The sequence below is a fragment of the Falco peregrinus genome, chromosome Z (genome assembly GCF_023634155.1).
Source record: "Falco peregrinus isolate bFalPer1 chromosome Z, bFalPer1.pri, whole genome shotgun sequence".
In the NCBI taxonomy this organism is placed as follows: domain Eukaryota; kingdom Metazoa; phylum Chordata; class Aves; order Falconiformes; family Falconidae; genus Falco; species Falco peregrinus.
Window position 1 is genome coordinate 16348239 of NC_073739.1, and position 23730 is coordinate 16371968.

Genomic DNA, 23730 nt, shown 5'->3' on the forward strand with positions numbered 1-23730 from the left:
CCTGAGATGTATCAAGTGTGACTAGCCAGGGGCACTGCTTAATGGCATGGGCACCCAAGTGTTGGTTTTCTCCATCAGGCCCAAGGAGGATTCAACAGATACTATAGGTGAACCACTGGTCACACAGCTGCTGTTCATAGCAGGCTTTTGATTTCCACAAGCACAGTAGCCACGGTGAAAATCTGAAGAGTTTCACATACACCTAAGGCAAGTGAAAGCTGGCAGAGAAAAATGGGTACTGTTGTGGTGGTTATCTTCTGTATATCAGATGAGGGAGGACCAGGTTAGGGAGTAGTTCAACACCTTGGATGTACACAATAAGAATAATAAGAAACCAACAACCTTGCATGTATCAAAAAGTAAAACTCTAAATATATTTATTATTCAGTTACATTTGCTTTTCATTGCACAAATTTGGTTTTTATCCCCACGTTTTACAGTTTTTTACAAAGCTGTTAGGAGTTTTAGAAACTATTAAAATTATCACTTAAGTCTATCTAGGCACAGTTCATTAACGCATAACTCCATTTCCTCCATATTTTTTCTCTGTGTGAAAGATTTATGGTTGCATTTATGCTCCAAATTGAAATACAGTTCACAGCTTACACTTTTACGGGCATACTGTCTAAAAAAGAAGTTTTGATTAAATAGTCTTACTTTATCAAATGTTGCCAGCAAAGCCTAAATGAAAGCAACTTCTTTTCCAGAAATGCTGAAATCAACACAACCCTAAGATAAGAACCATGGCAGCTGACCATTTACTATGCTAACCAGTCATAGGATAACAAAGAAATGGTCCACAAGAGGATTTTAAAATCCTGCTAAATGACTCTGACTTGGAAATAATTTAAATAATTTATTCTGTATGAAAAATAAGAAAAAAAATGCAGCAAATAAAACACATATGGTGACAAGGATGTGTCATATCCCCTGGACTGTCAAGGCTGTGTCAAGTGCTCTCCCTTCTGATAATGATAGCTTGAAAACTAGAGTGTCATGTCCCCGGGGCTACCCTCTGTGACAATGGCTTTGAAGTTAGAAGCTGTCAGGCCTGTTTGACATGGCTAAAAAACTGTGAGCTTCTTGACTTCTTACATAGCTCTTCTCTTTGGTGAGAAAGCCTGACCACTTCTGGTGTAAGATTCATGTTTGGGTTAAAGCTTTGTATCTGAGGTGAGATGCTTCTGCATGTAACCGCATACTGCAGAGTGTTCCTAGGGCACAGGAAAGTCCACTCTAGAAGATCTGAAATGAGCTGAAGTTTGTTTCAACAACTTTGTTATTAATATATTCTTTTTACAAAAAGAATAGTGTTAAGTAAGTGGATGATGCTAAAGGACTCTTCCTGAAGAACATGAACAACTATCCCCTCTTCGTAATGCTGCAGAAGGAAATGACAGTATTTGTGACTGTAGCACCCACATCTGTTGTTGGTATTTAGAAATGAATGAAATATTTTTGAAAGCTGGATGAAGTCTTTGCATAAGAGCAAAAGGCATGACAAAGTCTTTGTGTGATTCTCATACACACGAGCTCCCTGCTGGCTATTGCCTTCAGGGATAACCAGAGGGGCATCTCACATGAGCACAGGCAGTGCACAGCCTTTTGTCCCCTTGCTAAGGAGTCCTGTTTGTGGAAATTTCATAAGAAGGGTTTTTGTGTTTGGTGGTTTTGGTTGGTTTTTTTAGACTTTGGGAAAACAGGCTTCAGGGAACTAGCAGGGCATAGCATTCATTCCTGCATGTGTCACAAAAGAGGTGCACAGTTACAGGTTAAACAGCATTTGCTTGTTCTGGTTGGGTTTAAGACATCTCCCTAAGCTGTGCATTTGGGGCAAGGAAAAACGTTCCCCCTCCAGTGCTGATGTGTTGCTCAGACCCTGGGACAACTGACAGTGCGCTCCTACCCCACACCGTGGGAATAAATGAGAGAAGACCCCCCAGGCACGGATGAGGCAGGCAGGTCTGTGTACTACCCCTGTTGCTGTCACTGGCCCAGCTCGGCACACTGCAGACAGACTGCATAAAGCTGGTCACAGGTGCCAGCCCTGAAGCCAAGGATGGGACCTGCATCCTGCAGCAGCTCTTGCCCTAAGTAAAGGGCTGGGGAAGGCAGTGAGCTAGAGAGCTGGTGCAGAAGGGCACAGATGAGTGTGGCTGCCAGGCTTGGGGAGGCAGGGCAGCCCTGGAGGATGCAGGGAACTGGGCAACACAGCTGGGAGTAGGGATTCTGCAGCTGCAGGTGGCTGCAGGCACAGGACAAGGCGCTGGCACCTGGGAGCTAATGAAGCAGCAGCTGCAGGCACAAGGACAAGCAATACTCCAGCAACTGGGGAGGGCTGTGCCTGACCAGCCATGGTCCTACAATCCTCCTGTGGTTGACAACACACTTGTAGCACCAGTGCTGAAAGGTCTGCAGTGGGTCAGGCAACTCTTCCCTCATCCTTTTAATGCCTCTTGGCAAACACCCCACTGCCAAGCCTGTGCAGCTTTAAATGTTGTCCTTATTTGTCTGATGAGCACCACAGCACCACAGCCCCCAGCTGACTGTGGCTGGTCTTTGGCAGAAGGAGTGAAAGAAGGCCACTGACCCAAAGGACCCAAAAACTGCACCTGCAGCTTCTCTGGTGAGAACCAGTCCACACCACCACCCCTTTGAAGTAAGACCTCCAAACACCAACTCCCCTTTACCTATCACAAAAGTGCTGCCATCGGCAGCCCCAGTGCAGCCTCCCACTCACAGCAGGACTATCCCCAGAACATGGTCAGGGTAGCCATGACTTTGCCTAGCCACCCAGATGTGGGGCCAAACCGAGGCAGGAGGGGTGCATGAGGATCACTTTGGAGCTAGAGGTGCCTCTGAAGCTCAGCTGCAGAGTGGTCTCCCAGGGCAGGAGGGCAGCAGCCCCAGGAGCTGCACTGCTGGATCCAGGAGTAGGAAAAGAAGCTGGCAGCTGCCTTCAGTGTCCCATTCCCTTGTCATGTGGAGGGGCAGCAAAACAGGTTGTTCCTAGAGCTTAACAGGTGGCTTCTCCAGACCAGAAAAGCAAGATTTTCCAAAGTCTCTCACTGGCAATAATGCATGAGCTTCTGACACAAAGTGCATGGGCAAGCAAAGGGAGCCTGAAGAAGCACAGCAAGTCCATCAAAAACTGTCTGGTGATGATTAGGGAAATGTGACCACCACAAGCCAGGGAAGTCCATGCTGCCTGAAGCATCAATTTTTCCCCAGCAAAAACCCTAGGAGGAGTTATCCACAGGAACTGGACTCTGCTCCAGCGGCCAGGGGTGCAAAGAGCTGCAGGCCAGCACCCTCAGTAACTGCCTGTGTCCATGCAGAGGTTTCTGAGCTCCAGCTCCAGCTGTTTAATTTGGACATCTCTCTGGTTTACCAGCTCACGTAGTCTACGGATTTCTTCCTGTTGCCGATAAAACATCTGCAAAAGCTGTGAGAAAATGACATTTTATTTCCTTTACACTAAGAAAACACAGACTTAACCTGTCAAATGCCATCAGTCCCATCACATGATTTCTGAGAGAAAAAGTATCTAAGGAGAAGGCCTTCAACCAACAGATTGAACATCAGCAGTGCTCCTGCTGTCCACTAGCCTGGGCTATGAGTTCGGGTGTTTCTCAGCACCATTTTATAATGATACATCTGCTTAATTCAGTGGAAAAATTCAAATAAAATAATGTTCATACAACTGATCCCTCAAAGACAGTCTAAACACAGACAGTACCTGGAGTCTCAGTTCCTGGATGTGCCACATCTCCTACTCTGACCTTGAGCAAGTCCTTTTACTCCCTTTCTCTTTTTCCTGTTGATCATGCTCTGCCCTCTCCAGCTGGGACCAGGGACTAGTATGGCCTTCCAATTGTACACACAGCACAGCACCCAGCTCTGCAATGGCTGCTTCTGTAACCTTTGGGCATCAGCTCAGAAACATGGAGAATATCCTTTTCCACACCACAGGGAAATCTAGCTGTGGAAATTCCTGTCCTATCAAGCTGCAGGGCTATTCCTGTCCTATTAAACCTTGCAGGGCTAAAAAGGGGACCTAAGCACAGCTATAGGAAAGAAATCCTTCCAGGGTTCCTAAAGGCAAACAAGCCACATGTACTCGAAAATGTCCCTGAGCTGCAGCAACAGGGAGTTTGCAAATCACCACAGAGATCTACCATTGTACAAGCTTTGGTTACTACACATGGATGGTGTCGGCCATGGCTGAAGAAATGATGGAGCTGCCAGGACCTTTTCTGGAGCCATTCTCAGCAGCAGGCTCTGACAAGCAGCCAGCCTCAATGGCACTGCACTGCCAAGTTGTCCCCCAGCAGTGAGCTGCCGAGACAGGGGCAGAGCCAGCCCCTTTCACATGTCAGGGTCCACAGTCAGGTTAGGTGCTTAGGACTACGTGAATATGCCATGGGCCAAGGCAGCAGGGTGCACCCACTCCTTCTGCAGGCATCACTGCTGCCTCACCAGCCTCTCTGAATGCAGCTCTCATAGAAGTCTTAGACTGCATAAACCCCCTTCTCTTCTCCAGAACCTTGAGGTCACAAGAACCTCCTTGTCCCCAGCCAGCCATCAGCAGGCCTGTGCCACAAGAATGCCTAGGTAGTGGGAAGACTGATAGTTATCTCCTTTACAGACACCCACAGCTGGGGTACCACTGGGCAACATTTTTGCTCCCTGTGTGGCAGCCAGGGCATGCAGAGCTTTTGTGCCCACAAAGAATGAAGAGCTCACACTGGCCCAGGTCTGCCAAATAAGTCTTCCCCGGATTCTTTCACCTTGTGAATACCATCCTTTTGCAGCTGACTCTGGGCATCCCCCCACAGCCACAGCCCTTCACCCCAGATGTTCACACCTCATTTTCAGTTTTTGGTGGTGGACACTCGAATATGTCAAAGCCATTGGAGAGGCACATTTGCTCATTTTTCAGCAATTTTTCCTCCACTTTCAGCTGTTTTCTACTGTCTTCAGTCTCACTTGGCTTCTGCATGTCCTCCAGTGGCATCCTTCCTCCCTGGTGCTGGCTCAGGTCAGTAGTTTTCATGACTGGCTCTGGCTCAAGAAACTGTGGTAAGGCATTCACAGTTCCAGAGCCTGGTCTCAAGGATACCAAGAGAGGCCCTAGGAAGGGAGGCAGGTGACAGGTTATCACTCACAAACCACATTCAGAAATCAGCGGTAAGCAATTCATGAAAACAACCTGCAGGGATAAACATGAAGGCACTTGACTGCAACAGCTTCCAGAGTTCACAGTGGTAAATATTTTCACCACCAAATTACTTCAGCTTACAGCCATATTTGTTATGTCTCTCCTTTTCCTCCCTTCCTCTTTCTCTGGCAGTTAACAGGCCAGAGAGCCAGTGGCAGCTTACCCAAGCCCTGGGAGCTGAAGGGCTGGGGAGCTCTCCATGTGCTGACCTTTGTTAACTCCGTTCAGCCACTCTTGTGCTGTCAGCGATGGCTGGGTTCCTGTGGTCAAGGGGTAGATGTCTTCTTGGTATGACTCCGACTGCAAGCAAACAGAAGTTCAGAGTCACTGTATCAGTGATGTTTTGGCTTAGCGGGACCATAGCGGATTGTGGTAGAGAAAGTTTGTTCCATCTCAGCACAAGGGAGTGTCATGAGCACTCACTGGCATGGACATAAAATCTTCTCATCTGCCCCAAGCCTCTCTCCTCCTCACCCCAACTCAGAAGAACTGCACCTGAAGGTCTGTTTCAATTCCTGACAGTAAGGTCTTTACACACCCAGACAACAGACTGGGGGAGGTTGGTTACAGAGGCTCTCATGAACTCAGCATTCCTGAGAATGAAGTGAATATGAAGGATGGACACAAGTCTCAAATCACCAGCTGATCATCAGCTGACAGAAACTGGACAAGGACATAACATTGGAGGTGCATGCCTGATTGGTAGTTGCAATGAGCATTATCTCTGCTGTTTCTCTAAATTCAAGGAACTCATACCTTCCGATGTTTCTGGAAGTACAGGGCCCATACTGGCATTTCCAACAACCTTTGCTCACACTGTCACATGAAAGCTACCTTGGCTAGCTACAGGTTCATGACCTGGGTCATTCTCCAGCCACACCAGCTCTAAGACTTACTTCTACACCATGCTCAGTGCAATGGGTCAAATCTTACATGCTGCAGAACAACTGCCTGTAACACAGCTACAGCCAATGGGTAAAGACCTGGGAACCCATTGTTCCCTTTGTCCCAGGGTCATTCTTCTTCCTTACTCAAGGAAATTTTCATGTCACCCAACATCATCCCAATTCTTCCCCCTTCTCTTTTGTCATTATGTCAAACAGGTGTCAGTAAGGAATTTTACAGCCAGGTGGCTGACCTGACAGAGAGATTCCTTGTTGCACAAAGCACAGCAGATCAATGAGGATGTCTTAGAAAGTTAGCCACTACACAGAGACCTAACTCTTGAGGTACTCAGCCAGGGTTTGTTGGCAGGGTTGCCCCACAAACTGACCAGCTTTGTCCCTCAGACCAAGAGGGAGAAAATGCCTTGTTCTACCTACTCTTCTGCCCCTGAAAGTCACAGAGAGGAGACATTGTCCTCTTTCTCACTGATATTTGTCCCAGGTGTGAACATTATGAGGTTAACTTACCCGTCGAGGCACAATCATGGAGATGGGCTCAATCAGGCTTTTAGTTGGGATCAGTTTGTAGAAACGGAAAATCTCACAAGCTGACACTTCAAGGCCTCTCTTTGGCATCATTCCTGGTGGGACAGCATGAAACAAAAGGGGTATAAATCTCACTAGGGAAGTTAATGTCATCCACCATGGAAAAAGGGTCACTAAACAACAAAAGGAGTCACAGCATCAGCTCCACAGCAGCATGGTATGAAATCTGCACTCAAAACTGTCTCAGTGGCACAAATGACAAGACTAAATCATTTTTCTTCTGTCAGACCACTGAGTTACACATAGGCTCTGTAGTTTTCATGCTAAGCTTCCTGTTTCTTATTTATCTAAATGAGCTGCAAATGGAGTGACCAGGACTGAGCAGAACTGGCAAGTGATGCCACAGGATTTGACTATCAGGGTCACCAGGAAGGGATTTCAGGACACCTAAACAACACCAGAACAGCTATATGAGTCAGGCTGAAAGCCCTTCCAGCCCAGTATCCTCCCTGTAACACTGTCCCAAAGCAGAATGGACTATGAGAAGGGCGTGAACACCTACCCTGTCAGACAGCACCACTTGTGTTTCAGGGACTGGCTAAGCCACACAGGGTCTCTAAGTATCTGGAAATCTCAGTGGATTTCGCTCATGAGCCTGTACAGTCCAAAACCTATATCCATGTTAACTCCCTTAACAAAAGAGATGACCTCTCCTTGTAGACCTCGCTTCACGGTGTCCTACAAGGAGCTTTGTTTTCTACTGATACCTAATGACTTCATTAAACAGTAGATTCTATGTGAAGGACTGTTGTTCCTTACATTATGCATTCATCTAAACGTGAATCTAAACTCCACTCCTCTGCACTGTATTTTGTTTTGGCAATACTGGGAAAGATGCTTTTGTGCAATATCCTTAGCAGTGTGTTTGATCAGCAGAACAGCTCAAGTTAAGGAAGTAGATTTGATTCACTCCAGGCTTTTAAAAACACTTGTACAATTCCTTTTCATGGAATGATTTTTAAAAGAGTCTATGACAACGTAAAATCAGGATGCTGTGAATTGGAAAGATTTTAAAAGCAGAATAATAGAGAGATATTCCAGTGAAGTTTTAAATAATTTATTCCTTTCCAATAACAGGTTTTTTGAAGGAGCCCTGCAGGCACAAAATCCAGCGCTGCCAATGTTCTGTAAGAATAAGAGTGTCCACAGGTACTGTGGAGGGGTGGCAAATGATCCTAAAACACATCAGTCTGTAGAGGGATATGGCTTACAGAGTAGACTGGAGAAGGCTCAAGAAAGGGCTAACACTAGGGTCTGAGGGCTGAAAGCCACATTCTATAGCCTGAGTGAGTTAAACTGGGTAGTATGCAGACAGGTGAGTAAACAAGGGTCTTCAGTGGAGGAGAGGTGACCTAATCATAGCAGGTCTATCTCTAAATGGGAAATGCCAGTACAGGAGAAGGTAGGCAAGTGATAAGAGTGAAGGCATTAAGATGTGGACCACCCATTACCAGATAAATCCCACAGTGGAAACAATGTCAACAGAGTTCATCACCAAAAATCTCGGAGTAGATTCACAAAGGGCAAAGAGCATGCTCCATCTTTAAATCCAGACTACCCTCCCTTCTACCTTGACCAAGTATGTGAGAGGGGATGAGTCAGTAAAGCTTCCCAGCCCGTGTTCTGCTGGTCAGAAGGGACCCTTCCAAGCTGTGACCCTGTGATAGCACCTGTGATATATAGGTGAGCTGGGCCAAGCTGACTGCTGTGCACCAGTAAACCTCAGTGGAATTCGACACACTCTCTTTTCTAAATGTTATTTTGGATAGTCTTGGACCCTGACAGCCTCTAAAACAAAAAAGCCACCATCCTTTTGTAATGTTAGACATATGCTGCCACTCACCAATTCCTTTCTGTGGTAAATGAGAACGATACTCCATCAGGTAGTTCAGGTATGGTTTCTCAGGGCTTATCTCATAGTACCGTATATTTCCATCACCCTAAAGGCAAAGAAAATGAACATAAGCCAGGCTCTGCTGTTCAGGAGGAGGGTCTGAGAAGAATGCCTGGCCCCAGAAGCCATGCAGGGTCAAGAATGAACCAAATATAGCCCTCAAATTCCTTCGTGGAAAGGTTAGGGCTCTGCAGTGTACCTCCCCATATTAAACAAGGTACGTCTGCAGTGGCCTGATGCTGCAGTGCCTTCAGGCCCCACCTCATCAGCCCATACCCTTGGGTTAACATGCTTCGGGAGCATCTTTGAGTTCGTCTTGGTGCAACCCAGGCAGGGAGAAGAATCAAACAGGCCAGCGTTTGCTGACACAGAAAGCACTTACCTTTCCCACAACATAAAGCATGTGTGTGTCTGAGTCATAGAAGGGAAACAGGAGTCCTGAGGAGCCATCCAGGTCCTCCTCCAGTAAAGGCACAGAAAGGTCATTCTGGGCAGGACACAGGAAAAACAGACAGCTGTGATCACCTGTCCATCACCTCAAGTCAGGGACACCTTACCTGGATCCCATGTGGCAGCAGCATATGAGCATAGCTCTAAAACAATACTAGGCCATGGCCAGCTGCCCCAAGCAGAGGTCACACACAGACTTCTTCAAAGCTCTGTGGGTGGCAAATGGGCACTCTGTCCCTGGTTCTTGACTGTGTGCAGCACCTCAGGACATCAGTTTCTACCACTAGAACATCTCAGGCACCTGATGACATTCCAGAGGTAGCTACAATAAGAAACACTGCCTGCCTCTATGTGGGCCACCAGCCTCAGGGAGATGGAAGGGCCTTTGGGGCACCTCTGCATTGCACACTGAATTACTCGTGTTCCCTCACTACCTCTAGTCAGGGCAGTATCTCCAGAACAGTGCACCAGCCACCACAAGAACAGTCTACATCAGCCAAGCAGTCTCCAAACTGGTCAGTGGGAAGGTGCCCATTGCAAGGGCAAAAGCTCCCATCGGCCTTTTGTACACAAGCCATGTAGGAGGGCGTAGCACACCACACCATACACAAGGCTGGCATGTCTTATACAAAACCATCCCTGCACTGCTGAAGAGAGTGATGTCAGGAGGACCAGTGGGGCAGAGTATTGTGTCCCATGGCTGCCATTGTGGCTATTGTCACATTAATATGTATTTAGCTTAGGGTTAATACATACTTTGTCCTGCAGAACTGTCCAGCTGCAGGCTCCAGAAAGCCAGAGCTTCTGTTTAGATGCAATGATGACAAGAGTGGACATGGGCCTCAGAAAGATGCCTGCTGGGCAGGTCCTGTGTCAATGCTTGTCCCTAAGGAGGCTGCACATACCTGACCTCACAGGCCTTCCCACCGTGTTCTCAAACTACGTGTGGCCAGCTCCTCCAGCACCTCTGAAGGCAGTGAAACCCTGATGTGAGACTCGTGTTGTGTCAGAGCACTGCTCAGGTTTGTGGAAACCCTTCAGACAGTAGCACAGTACTTTGCCACTCACATAGGCAAAGAAGCCATGTCTAAAAATAGACAAATAGCAAATCATAGACCTGGTCTACCAGCTTTGCCTGATACAAAGGGTGACAGCACAACAAGGCAAAAGATTGTGCTACAAGGTGAGAAGGGACAAAGTTAGACGCTGACAAAGGAAAAGTATCTCACTACATTTGAGAAAGGTAGAGAAGAGCAGGGTTTCATAAGGCTAGCAGCCATCACGATAGGAGATCATGTCTTGGAAGTGACCAATAAGTGCTACCTCAATACTCTACTATCAAGAATCATCAGAAATTAAAAACACCCCACATCTTTTTCTCCATTAAGGGCTTCACCTGGGTATACTGTGGCTAGAGCTCATTTCTTTTTCCAGTACCAGTAACAATTTGCCAGTAAGGCCAGTAAGAGCTGCTTTTAAGTCAGAGCTACAGAGAAGACTCAAAGGTCCTTTGAATGACTTCTTCCTGTTGCAGGCACAGCATTCTCTCTGTTCTGGTGGATTTCTATGCTGAAAGTTTTGAAACCTTCTTCAGAAACTCATATTCAGTTAACAGTGTCACAGCAGTAAGACCTATCATCCATTAAGAATTTGACAGATCACTTATAAATTGCTGTTATAAACCAATGCTTGGGTATTTGGCAGGTGGAAAAGTTAAAGTGAGAGCAAAAGAGAGAAAACTGAAGCTGGTATTGTTAAGATTGCTGGTCCAACTCACTTGATCCCATAATGCAATTTGCCTATTATTCCACCGAGATGTTCCAGTAGAGAACAGCTTGTTCACGTTTCCAAGGAACAGGACTTTATTGACTCTGTGAGACTTGTAGCTGGCTTCCTATAGAAAAAGAAGGGACACCATGTGAGTAAGAGACATCACCTGTTGCATAGCTACATTAAATGTTACATGAGACCTCTGATTCAATCACATCTGAAAGACCTACTTCAGCCGGGCTGAACTACAGTGAGCAGGATTTCATGGGGATCCTGGAAAGGTGGCGTAAACTCTTCAGGGCTATTCCCAAAAGCCCAATCAATCTCTATCAATTCACACATCTGTAAGAGGGCAATCCCTATTAATGGTAGGCAAGACTTTCTATGACACAAATGTGTGCAAATACCTGTGAAACGCAGTTGGCTTCACCTTACCAACAGAAAAAAAGTACAGGCAACAAGAACAACTGTGGCAGTGGGACAAATGTACACTTGCACCCGCCTGTCCACCTGATCTCTACAAGACCTCCCAAGGCATCCCACAGAGGACTGCAGGAGAGAATTATGAAAACAGTGCACTTCCAGGAAGGGTCTCAGTAAGGAGCACGGTAGTAAGATGCAGAAACCCTTTCTTCAATGATGACAGCGTTCTATGAAAAGCAGAACACAATAGCACCATCCAGTGCCTTGGACAATGTGGGGCACAAATGCGTCTCCTTTAATGGCAATGAATCTACCCAGAAGAGGAAACACTCCAAGGGGTAAGATCAGCTGCACTACAAACCTCTGAACCCAACCTACCTGTAGGACTGTTCCTCCACGAGGGTCTATCAGACGTATCTTTCTGTCCCTACAGGCTGTGGCAAGGAGACTGCCATCTGTGTTGAATGACATTGAGAGGACTACATCTTTGTGAGCATCGAGGACCTTCACCGGGTTTGAGATGACAGCCTCCTTGGTGTCAAGGTTCCAGATCATTATCTGGAGAAAAAAAAAAGAAAAAAAAAAATCAGCCCTTTGCTACCTGGCCAACTGGGGATTCTGTGTACCCTATTCACTTATTCTTCTCTTCTCTACATGTACAGGTCTTAGCACCATAAGTGGATGCTCTCCACCATTTAAAACAATTCCTGGTCCTTACGAGTGTTTGCTCGTAAAGTCCAATATTCTAATTTTCTTTGCAGACACATTTTATATGTAAAAAAGGCCAGCATCAGTGAAGATATTTGCAGCAGAACAAGAATGAAGCCAAACAAAAGTGCATAACTTTACATATTGTATCCAATCCAGTAAAGGAGAAGGGCAGAGCAGACTGAGGTTCATCAGAAGACTAGAAAACCAACAAGTCCTTTTGACCTTGTAGCAATGTCCTTTTGCTTTTGAGGTCACCATGGAATTTCCCCATGAAGAAGGCTTTTGAAATCTGTAGTATTATCATACAGCTGGAAATTAAAACAAATTTCAAAACACCCTGCCAAACAGAGTGTCCCAGAAGGAAAGCTCCACAGAGAACAGACCCACCTTGTAGTCGTAGCCAGAGCTGAAGAGGATGTTATTAGCAGTGGGATGCCATTCAATGAGGCCCACTCTTCGAACATGCCCAAGAAGTTCCTTCTTCGGACTGGTAATGTTTCTTGTTAGCAAGTGCTTGGGAATGTCCCAGATTTTAACCTGAATGGCACAGGATGGCTCTTTGTGAGATTCTTGAGTAAGGAGCTAATCAGGAACTTACCAATAGCTATTATTCCCTTGGTATTACTATTCCCTTGGTAGCGAATAGGAATGCTCCTGGCTTTATTGAATGCCAGTCCTTTAAATTAGTATCTTTACTTTTGGGGGGCCTGAAGACTCCTCTTTACCCTCCCTCTTTAGCCAGCTGTTCTACCAGTCTGTTTTAACTTGTCAATCCAACCCTTCCACCTGGCCAAGCTTTCAGCACAATTACAGAATGTTATTCCCAAGGGGAAGAAGTAAATCACAGATCTTGCAGACCTTGCCTCCTAACAAACTTTGAACAGGAACAAGCAAAGCTGAAATAAATTTCAGCAGAGTCCCAAAAGATACTACAGCAGTGATTGATCCAAGCAGTGATCCACGCAGTGCCACCCGGTAAAAGAACTGAGAATTCCCCTGGTCAGATGACAGCTAGAGTACTGTTTGTCCCATAGAAAATTACACCAGTGCTGAACACTTTGTAAATGGCACAGCCATTTCTCAGAGTACACAGAAGCCCACACAGGTGGCCACATGGCAGATGCCATGAGCAGAGAGACTGGGCACCACCACACTGAAGTCACTCAACACTGGGAGGGTGTGCTGTTCCGTAACAGCTCTACCTGCAGCCCTGAGATCTTCTAGAACAATGCTGCATGAAGACAAAAGTCCTCTGTCATCCTGGGGTGGCAGAAGACAGTAGAGGAAACCTGCAAAAGGGGCTGAACCTATGCAGCTAAAATGAGTCTTTCTCACACTACCCCTACAAGCACAAGTACTTAGGATGATAACAGATGGTTAACCTCAATGAAAATCACTATGCTTATCATAACTTTTCTAGCACTTACTCTGAAGTAAAAGGGAAAAGCTCGTTGAAGCAGATAGTTTGTGGAAATTAGTCACATCTGCCTGAGTCTCCATTGTTTAGCTGATGAGGATCACATCTTTTTAAGCCAAAGAACAAGAGGCACAAATTCTGGGACCTGCTGGCAAAGACCATGAGCATCATTCTCAGTGTTCTCAATGGTGTTTATCCCACTGAGGAATCAAGCCCACTAGACATCTAAGGACTGTGGGGTCTGGTAGCCTCCAAATTAATTTCTACAGCAGTAGAAGGAAGCATCATACTCTACAGCTTCAACAACTATCACTAAAGGAATGGGGCTTAGAGAGCAGCAAAGGGAAAAATAGGTTGTGTTCACACTGAGAAGAACTGCCTAGGAATGAATCATTCACTCCCCATGCTATGAAATGACTGGTGGGAAAAGCAGGGAAAAGCCCCTGGCTGGCATCTCAGGGTGCATTAAATGGCAGAAATTGCCAGTGCTTAGTGTGCAGAAAAAGCAGGTCATGGAGCCAGAGCTGCCAGGAACAATCCACAAGCTGTCTAGCCTGCTGCATCGTGAAGAAAATCTGACAAAGCAAAGCAAAATGCATAGAGTTGCCCCTCTAACGCAGTGGAGAAGATCTTCAACAAGCTGAATTCATACATGCCCAATAATTTGCCAAAAGGAACAGAAGGTGTAAGAGGATAAGCCCTCTCCCCATACTGTTCAAACTCTCAGCCCTTGGTCACTTGCATTGGCCTCAGTCCTAAGCCTGTCTGAAGCAGCAGTAGGAACTGGAAAGGACACTGGGCATTCACAGGGACTATCCATCCCCTCCTGTGCCCAAAAGTATCACTCTGTGTGCTTCAGCTACACATCACAAAAGATAGCTGTGGTACCATCAATGCAAGCTCTAGAAAGGCTGGGTAATGGCCAAGAAACCGCTAAGAAATGTGGGTGATGGGAAATTTCCATTACCTTCACAGAAGTTTGTGGCCTTCCTCAAAAGTTCCAGGAAGACCCAGCCAATAAGACCAGTCAGATGTGTCCTTGCACACAAGCCAGAATGCTGGCTTATGCTAATGCTCAGAAATAGCAGAGAGCACCAGGCCTTTAACAACAGACTTCAGGAAAGGCTTTAGCTCTAATGTCCAGCCCAGTGTAAGTGATGGACAGCTCTGGGACCCCAAAAATTTCCTCACACTTCTCTCAGGACAGAGAAAGTGCTGTTATGGAGATGTCCCAAGAGTATGTCCTATCTGAGCTCTCCAGCACAGCCCAGGCCCAGACAGATGTTGACCACAAAGAGTGAGTCCAATAGCAAGCACTGAGATGAGGAGGGGTTGGAAGCACAGCAAATCTGAGGAGAGCTGGAAAGAAAAGAAGTTGTTCAGTATCTGGCTGCCCTTCAACTACATTGCAGGAAGGCACAAAGAGGATGGAGCCAGACTCTGGTGGTGCACAAGGAGAACACCAAAGGTAATGGATGCAAATGGCAATAGGGACACTTCCTGGAGGTCAGACGAGACCTGTTTTCCCTAGAAGGGTACTCAACCCCTGGAATAAGGGCCCAGTGAGGCCACGGGACCTGTACTCTTGGAGATCTTCCTGGCTCATCTGGACAAGGCTTGAAGCAATCTGATTCTACTGCCCCGCTCTGAGCAGGGCTTGGATGAAGTGACCACCCTGTGGTCTAGCTACCAGGTACAAGGAAAGATAGTCATACTAAGAAACGCAGTCTGCTGTCCTCACTGCTCAGCAGGGAGGGAAGACGTGTCCCTACACTGTGTCACTATGCAGGGGACCCCTGAGATACCAATTCCTAATACCAGATGATTATGGGAGGGTGGCGCCAGAAAAAAGAATACAGTCACAAACAGCAAGACTTCTTAGAACAACTTTTGGTGCTGAGACCAGTGACAAGCTCAGTGTTTCTGTTCTTTAGCCTGGAGAATGACCCAGTGCCAAGTTTCAGTAGGAAACTGGAAAAGAAAGCTGACAGACAGCAGCCTTTCTGTACAGACCCCAGGGTCCTGGTAAACAATAGAATAGATATGATCCAGCATCATGCCCTGGCAGAGATGAAAGCTAGCAGCATCCTTGTCTGGAACAGGAAGATAGCCACTAAATCAAGTGAAGTGATTTTCCCCTTTACTCAGCAATCATTAAACAACAGCTGGAATACTGCATCTGGTTTTGCACCTCCCAGTGCAAGAAAGATGCTGATACACTTAAGTGACTCCAGTGGAGACCACAGGGACACTCAGGAGGCTGCAGCTCTTGGCCTGTGAGGAGAAGCTGAGGGAGGTGGGCTTGCTCAGCCTGGATAAGAGACAGCTTCAGGAAAAACTGACAGAAGCCTTCAATACTTACAAGACTACTGAGAAAATATAGCCAGGCTCTGTCTTGAAGTGCAGGGTGGGAGGATGGGATACAGTGATCCCTAACTACACTGCAGAGATTCTGGCTGCATATAAGGAAAAAAATGTCTCCATGGGAGCAATGAAGAACAGGAACTGGTTGCCCAGAGAGGTGGTGAAATCTTCTTCCCTTGGAGGTTTCCAAGACTCATCCCCACAGACCCGCAAAGGACATGTGAGTAGAGACCACCCAAGCTCCCTTTCAACATGAATGGTTCTGTGATTCTGTAACTGCAGCAGAAGGCTTCAAAGCTGGTGTTCATTCCTCATCTGAGGCTCAAAAGAGAAGTCATGGTGGTGCCTTCCTGCCACAAATCCTCTCCGAGACAGCATGAGAACCTGGCATACAGGTTAGAAGATAAAATAAAACCTTCACAGGCAGCCCCGAAATCAAAAGAAGCCTTCAAAAAAGACATGAATATCCCAAGAAGCAAAAGGAAGTCACCAAACAGGAAGGACAATTCAAAGAGCCTAGATTTCCAATTCAAGAGTGATTTTTGGCAGAGCTGAAATGGCAAAGGATGTGCACCAAGCCAGGGTTAGAGGAAATAACTAGGGAAGCTTCCCTGATGCTGTGTGGCAGAGGGTAAATATACCCAGTGGGAGAAAACACGTGTGGGATCTCTGGAAAAAAGCACAGCAGTTAGTCAGATATCCTCACTCACAGAAGTTAACATCACACTTTTGTCAGACATGGAAAGTGACACTTCAATGGGTATATATGGGCTAAACTGCCCCTTACAAACATGAATTGAAACTTCCAATTATTAGTAGTTATTACTAGTTTGCACCTACACTGGAGTAAAAATATGTGACTGCATCTTAATTATACTAACTTCAGCCAAACCACTTATTGCAGAATAGTGTGACCCAGACTCCTCAGCTAACCATAACTAATCCAGCATGACTTTTACAGAGAAAATGAGTACAGGAACAAGCTCAAACTTGCTCTGAAGGGAACTGATCTGAAATAGCTCTTCCAGATTACATTGTGCTGAAGCTTTTTCTGAAGTAAAGGAATAGTTTCATAGCAATTAAACTTGAATGGTCATTTCATTTTAAATTCATATTCTGTTTTTCTCATGCAAACACACCCAAAGAGATGCAAGCCCCCACAAAACAGATCTTCCTCCTCACACTGATCTCATATATGATCTGAAAGGGATCACACAGATCTGACCTTAAGAGAAAGAAGGGTATCTTCCTCTTACTTGACTTTTTTTATAAGTGTAAATATATATAAGCTTTCACATCTCATCTGTGAGCCTTTTTGTTTCTTTTTCATTTCTTTCCCAAAAAAAGCACATTCACCAGGTAATAACAGAGTACAAGCTGGTAAACTTACTGTGGCATCTTCTGAACATGAAGCTATTACAAAGTCATTGAATGGGTTCCACTTGATGTCCAGAACATTCCCTTTGTGCCCACATATTTTGGGATAATGTGGGTCAAGTTTGCCTGTCTGGAAAAAAACAAATATCATCAAACCTAAGGCGAGCCATGGAATTACAGGACATTGAAAATCCAGGTTAGCTCCAGTAAGAAACCTCTTTCTGCTTGTTATGCTCCAAATGCCCTGGGTGCTCTCTATCTGTTGAGAATGGGGTTTTGCTGTCCCTGCTAGGCAGGTCTTGACACCACTGAAAAGAAAGGAAAGTGCTCAGGCCTTCCTGAGCACACACGGCTATAAAGAAATCTGTACACATGCAGCAATTGAGACTGCTGAAGTCAGAAGTCAGTATTTGGTTCAGACACCATAGAATAAAACTTAGAGGGGAAAGAAAAATTAGATGAATCTTCCACATTTTTTAAATATCTTGGGAGGAAAAAAACACCAGAATATGTCTCAGAAGACATTTCTGATAAGCGAGGGGCAGAGCGGGGAGCTGGGAGGGAGATACATGTTTTAGCTTTTTTTGGGCCCCGGGGGGGCCTCATCAGCAAGCATATATTTTTTAAGCAAAAATACGTTTGTGACACAAATTACAAATGCAGTTTTTCTTTCAGCAAGCCATCCGCTTCTCTCTGATGGTGTTGAAATCCAGCCATTCACAGGATTCAATCAGCATTCCAGACTCCAAAAAAATGCCATATTTGGGTGGCATCTTCAGTGGTAAAAATCCTGCACAAAGTGCACTAAGGAGTATTGAGGCCCTAGTGCCACATGGCGGCTGTGTTGCATCAGGATAAACCCATACAGGCGCAGTCCCTGCTACAAAGCCAAGTCGGTACATTTTTTATGTGCTAGGGAGGGTGCTGAGGATTTTATTAACATTGGAGCAGCACTTGCTTCTTCCTGTCAGGAGCAGAAGTATGGAGAGCTCCGGGACCCACCTTGCATCCCAGACATCTGTTCAAGATCAAAGCTCAATCACCTAAGAAGACAGACATGGTGACGAGCTAGTGATGCTTACCTGCTTACTTTTATCCCACCTGGAAGAATTGTAAATCAAAATGAACGCAAATGCATGCTCTACTGAAAAGCAGCCACCTCTGTTGGCGTACCCCCTTGCACCTCTCCAGAGGCGGGCCTTAGGAGTGCACAGCAAAGGGGAACCAGAGTTGGCTTTAACCCAGATGTGGCGTGGCTAGGATGTAATTTTCCCAGCCTTGAAAATTTGTACAGTTTTGAATGCAGAACAAATCACGATGTGTAACTATTCTGGCTTCACTGGAAATTTTGTCACATAGACTAGGACTAACCTGCTTTAAACTGAACACTTAGAGGGCTTTGAAATGTAAAAGACTGTGCTTTTTTAGACTACAGTCTAAAACAATTCCCTTTTATAACAGCAACAATGCAAAGTGACTTGGGAAGGCAGAAGAGAGATAAAAGGCCTTTAATAAGCAGCGTTCCCCCGCCCACGGTGTCCTTTTGTAGGCTTCAGCGCTTGGTTTCAAGCTGACAACTCAATGGGCTGGGCAGCCAGCTCCACAGGGATCCCTTGATCCCTATGGGAACTCTGTCCCTCCCAGAGCTGGCTGCCTGTCTGCTCCCCACTCCATTTGGGAGACTTCCAGGCTGCCCTGAGCCCGCTTTGCCTGCCTCATCCTGCAAGGCTTTCCTACCCCCACATCCCCAGCAGGCTCAACTGGCCCTGGAAAATGAGCCCTTGCCCTCCCAACCACCAGTCTCACCTGCCCCAGTGCAGCCCTGCAGCCCTGGGACAGAGCAGGACCCACAACACATGAACCCCCAGGCTGCTAACAAACATATATGACAGGTAAGGCTGTTAGTCTTGGACACACATCTGCATGTGGAAATGAAGCTCTTCATATGCTGGGGGAAAACGCATTCTACAGACCGAAAACTATTTCAATTACTAGATATGTTGTCATTCATGCAGAGGTACCTGCTGTTCACAATTATTTGCAGAGCTTGAAAATGTGTCATTTTTCAACCACTCACTTTCTAAACTCCCAGCATTTTTTAAACATAGCCAAACTCAGAGTTCTTTGACCAAAAAAAAAACCACTTCTAATGGTACAGCTGTTAAACTCTCCCAGCAGATTTGTGCAGGGTAGATTACTGTGGGATGGGTCAGCCCTACGTCCCAGGTGTTCTCCAAAGGGCACTAACACAGTCACAGCACAGCACTCACATCTGGCGTCAGTCAGGTAAGGCCTGAGGGGTCATCCATTTCATAGTCCTCACCCCCAGGGAGAAGGGAGTGGAGTTTGTGTCTAGGAGATCTACACAATTACACATACATCCTCCCATTCACACCCAGTGCTGACACAGTGAGAGACCGCGAAGACTTGGATACAAATATCTCACTGTCTCTCAGGACTTTGTTCTCATTTTGCTATCCCTTTAATTTATACTGCAAAGGAACAGACAGATGCAGTGCCAACCAAGTCTGGTCACTGGTGAAGCAAAAAGGCAGGTCTTCGTCTTTCAAAGGAATGCTAAAAAATTGTCCTTCTGAGTCAAGATCCTTCCTTGGCATGCAGTTCATGCATCTCCCCAACCCATCTGTGTCAGACACCAATCTACACCCAGGTCACACTGTGGGAAAGCATCTTATCTCCCAGTTACAGTCGCTGAGGCCATGCCTTGTCTGACTTGCAGGATTTATAACGGCTTTCTGTCTGTTACAGGCACCAGGCGGCCCCTGTGGCCAAAGCCACTTCCCTCCCTGGTGAGATGTACTGCCATTTCACCCAGCTGGCTTCAATGGCACATCTTCAGGAGGACCTAACTGACACACCCTGTGCAACTGAAGACCATTCTCCAAGTGGTAGCAAACATTCAACTAATTCCTCTTCAGGCTGAATGCAAAGGCCTGCTGAAAGGAGGGTATCTATGGCAAAGAGCTCTTTCCCTAAATAACCTCTGCCTCACCCCCAGGCTTTCAGAGAGGAAGAATGATGCACAAGGCAAGAAGTGGTATTTATTCAAGGAGAGATGAGAGAGCTTGGTGTCCATGACTCAGCAGGAGAGGACCACAACAAACAAGCAAGGAGGCACAGTTAAACAGAGTGAGGTTGAGCCTGTGTTTGAGCACATCCTCCAGGAGGAGCAGGCAGTCCCTCCAGCAGCACATGCAGAACTAACTCAAAAAGGCACTGAAGGGACAAAAGCAGCTCCCTGAGCAGGTTGTTCATCCTCCCCAAGAAGTGCATCCCTCCCTCTCCTGGCTGCCATCTCCAACTTTGGCTAAACATGACATCCTGGCTCTTGGGCATTTCCTCCACATTGTGGCATGCTTCTGATGTATCTGCTATCTGTGAATCCAGTCAAAAGTAACCTCAGATCAGCTGTACATCATGAGAGGACAATACTGTCTCAGGCACATGTCTCCAGACCAGGCTGCCTTTGGTGGCCTGGCAGCCAGGGGCATAGCTATAGCCCAGTACACTGTTTGCCATGGGTCACCACCACAGGAGGAGGTGGCAGCCACAAATACCACGAACACAAGCACAAGCCAAAAGCTGCTGCTTTTTACTAGGTGGCACCAGTTTGCAAGCGTCTCATGAAAAAAAGTAACTGGTATCACAGCCCCCAGAGTCAGGGATCCTCTTTCTGTGGGTGACTAAGGCTGCTCTCCCCCACCCAGCATCAGTAAGGAACAGGTATTCAGAGAACAGCTGTATGAAGTGCAGCACGTACATATCCTTTCCCTGATCCATCACCAAAGGTCAATCCTCAAGGGATTTCCTGAACTAGGGGACCTACATCTGAACACTGTAAACCAGCTCCTCTCCAACTCTAGCAAAGTTGTCCTGTTTTGAACCCCTTAATTCTTCTGGGCTTATCAGCATCCAGAGCAGTGAGCTCCACATCTGAACTGCAGAAGCATTCACATCTGCTGCTAACAGTCTGCTCCTTGGTCTCCAGGATCCCCTTCACCACACAAATCAAGGAGAATGTCTCCTTATGCTTCTTCCCCAGCCTCTTCGCAGTTTTATATATCTCATTTATTTGTCTTTTTTTCCCAAACTGATTGAAGTCTTTCTTCACATGAATGCAATTTCACATTTTCATTGATGTACTTTAATTATCCTTTTCTGTATTTTCTAATTCTACCATGCCTTTCACTTCTGCTGGCAGCATTTCAGATCTGGGTGGAGTATCTGAGCAGATCTTAAGAATGGAAGAATTGCTACTAAAAACTAGCCAAGCTGAGAAAGGTGAGAAGACAGAAGAATTAATAGTAAGCAGTGCAAACACCTTCAGCTCATTTTGCCCACACTTTTGAGAGCTGGGTCCCACCCAGCCCACATCCCACAGTCACCAGCTGCCTGCTTATAGATGCAGCTCTGTGATAAAGACAAGTTATTCAGCCTCAACAGATCATGGTCGAGGGGACAGAACTGACTCAGTCAAGGAAAACAGGGTAGTGGTTAACTTTAGAACGACTGTCTCTGAACAGCACCAGCAGTGAGGAGCTGAATAAACAAAGTCTAAAAGGGCCGGGAACTGTGTAGGTTCTTCAAGCATAGCCAGTTCGCTTTCATCCTTAGCAAATATACATTGAAAAAGTGGCATTGCAATAACACTATCAATTAACTTTTAATTAAAGGCTGAACTTTTACCTTTCATCTGTTCTGTCCTGATTCTAGAGAGTTCATAATTTCATATAGAAGTTAATCCACATTAGGGCATGCCTAATTGTTCTGAAGCAATAAACATCAGATGGCCAGATCCTCCCTCTCATCAGATCCCTAAGTCATCAAAACCCACAAACATGAGATTTGTTTCTGAAAGGGAAGTTTTTCCAGCATCACTGCTTGAAGCTTTAGAGCTTCATAGCCTGATAATCATGCCTCCATTCTTTCACAAAGGAAAAGATAGTGCAAAACATACCACATGCCCCTCTGGTCACAGCTAAAGCCATGCCACTAAAGCAACTTTCAATTTTTGCCCTCTGTATCTACTAACTGCTTTTTTATTTGCAATTTGTCCTAGGAGACAAACATCTGAACAGCACAGTTCCTGCTGATTATACAAGAAAGGCAAATGAGATCTGAAATGAAGGAAGGTGCCAAAAAACTGTAAGGAGCAATGTTAAGTACACACATCTCGGGAATCACCTGTCAAGGCATCTGCGGCCCTTCCATCATTTTGCAATTTGGGCAACAGTATTAACTGAATACTGTCTGTGCAGTCTAGCCTCCTAGAAAACCCCTCCTCCAACCTCTTGATGTGCTCTCAAAAGCCAGCTCGCCTCAGTGGAGCTCACCTGGTGGATGGGAATGACGAGGAAGGCCCCCCCACCCGCACACTCAGTCACCACTGCAATGAAGTGGGGGTTCACGGCACAGAAGTGGTTGTCATGGACGTTGCGGGTGATGGGCACGCAGTCATAGCACTTGTCCTTGCTGGCAGCTTTGCCATACACGTGGCGGAACTTGGAGCTGCGGTACTGTGGGTGCCACGACATCTGCAAGGGGAGAAACACAACAAATACCCCATGACGTAAGAATCAGCTATCCCATCATGGCTTGCAGACCCCCACTCCCCTCTCTCCAGAACAAGCTCACCCCCCCCCCTCCGCCCCCATTTGGGGTCCTTGCACCAACCCTCAGCCAGAAAGCAGCAGCCACATTTTTCTCTGCTGGTCTTCACCCCTTTGGCATGACCTGCCTCTGCACCTGTTGCACATCTCTGATGGAAAGAGTGCAGGGGAGAAAAGACAACCCTCTCCTCCACCAGCCAGCTGGCCTGTGCATGCACCAGCAATCCCTATCATTGGGGGCTGGGCCACATGGCAGCAAGGTTAAGAGGAATTGAATCCTGGTAGCTCAGAACTCAGGAAGCATGAAAGATATATTCTGGGTGAGGAAAGCCTGAAAGATGGCGAGTGAACAAGTCAGTCTGGATGCAGGCTTCATTTGGCCCTCGGGTGGTTTAGGACCAAAAGCTAGTCTAAATTTTGCTCACATGAAGGGAAAAAAAGAGGTTTGAGAGATCATAGTAATCATTACAGTCACCTGCTGTTTTTTTCCCCACTGACAATGACATTCTGCATGTCTGGTTTATAACTGCACTACAGCCCTCTGAGAGACAGCATTTTAAACGGTGTTTAAATGAGATACATAAAGCATGCTAACCACAAGAATCCTTTCCCACAGAGAGCAGTGAAGCTTGATGGAACTGATGCAACTAATTTCAAATAGGAAACTACCGGTGTTGGACAGAAAAGGCAATTCAGACTATGAACTCCTGCTCCATCCACAAAACCTAGACAGTAAAAGGGACATGGCAGAGATGGTGAGAAGATCCTACTGCCCAAAGGAAAAGAAATGTACATCAGGCAAGAAGGTTATGGGTGAAAAAGAGCCCCACACAATCAATATAGGCAAAGACTGGGAGAGGGCTTGGTTTGCCCCATATTGATCTGCTGAATGTGCATTTCATGAATGGTATTATCAGTGCTGCTGGATCAAAGATATTCCAGTTTGAGAGAGTTCCCCCTTTTGTGTTACAGCAAGACTTAGC

The 23730-nt window shown here is 46.2% G+C and overlaps 1 protein-coding gene across 1 annotated transcript in view; it reads right to left on the bottom strand.

The window, feature by feature from the left end:
• Positions 1–348: 348 nt before the first annotated feature.
• Positions 349–23730, bottom strand: part of CORO2A (coronin 2A) — a 62224-nt gene continuing 38842 nt past the window's right edge. Inside the window, exons 2-12 of the mRNA XM_055791475.1 lie at positions 22472–22672; positions 17131–17247; positions 12347–12496; positions 11627–11806; positions 10833–10949; positions 8988–9092; positions 8555–8651; positions 6634–6746; positions 5431–5521; positions 4868–5133; positions 349–3445 (exon numbers count right to left, since the gene is read on the bottom strand). Of these exons, the coding sequence (XP_055647450.1) occupies positions 3314–3445; positions 4868–5133; positions 5431–5521; positions 6634–6746; positions 8555–8651; positions 8988–9092; positions 10833–10949; positions 11627–11806; positions 12347–12496; positions 17131–17247; positions 22472–22672 (1569 nt within the window). The 3' untranslated portion in view covers positions 349–3313. The remainder of the gene's footprint in view (positions 3446–4867; positions 5134–5430; positions 5522–6633; positions 6747–8554; positions 8652–8987; positions 9093–10832; positions 10950–11626; positions 11807–12346; positions 12497–17130; positions 17248–22471; positions 22673–23730) is intronic.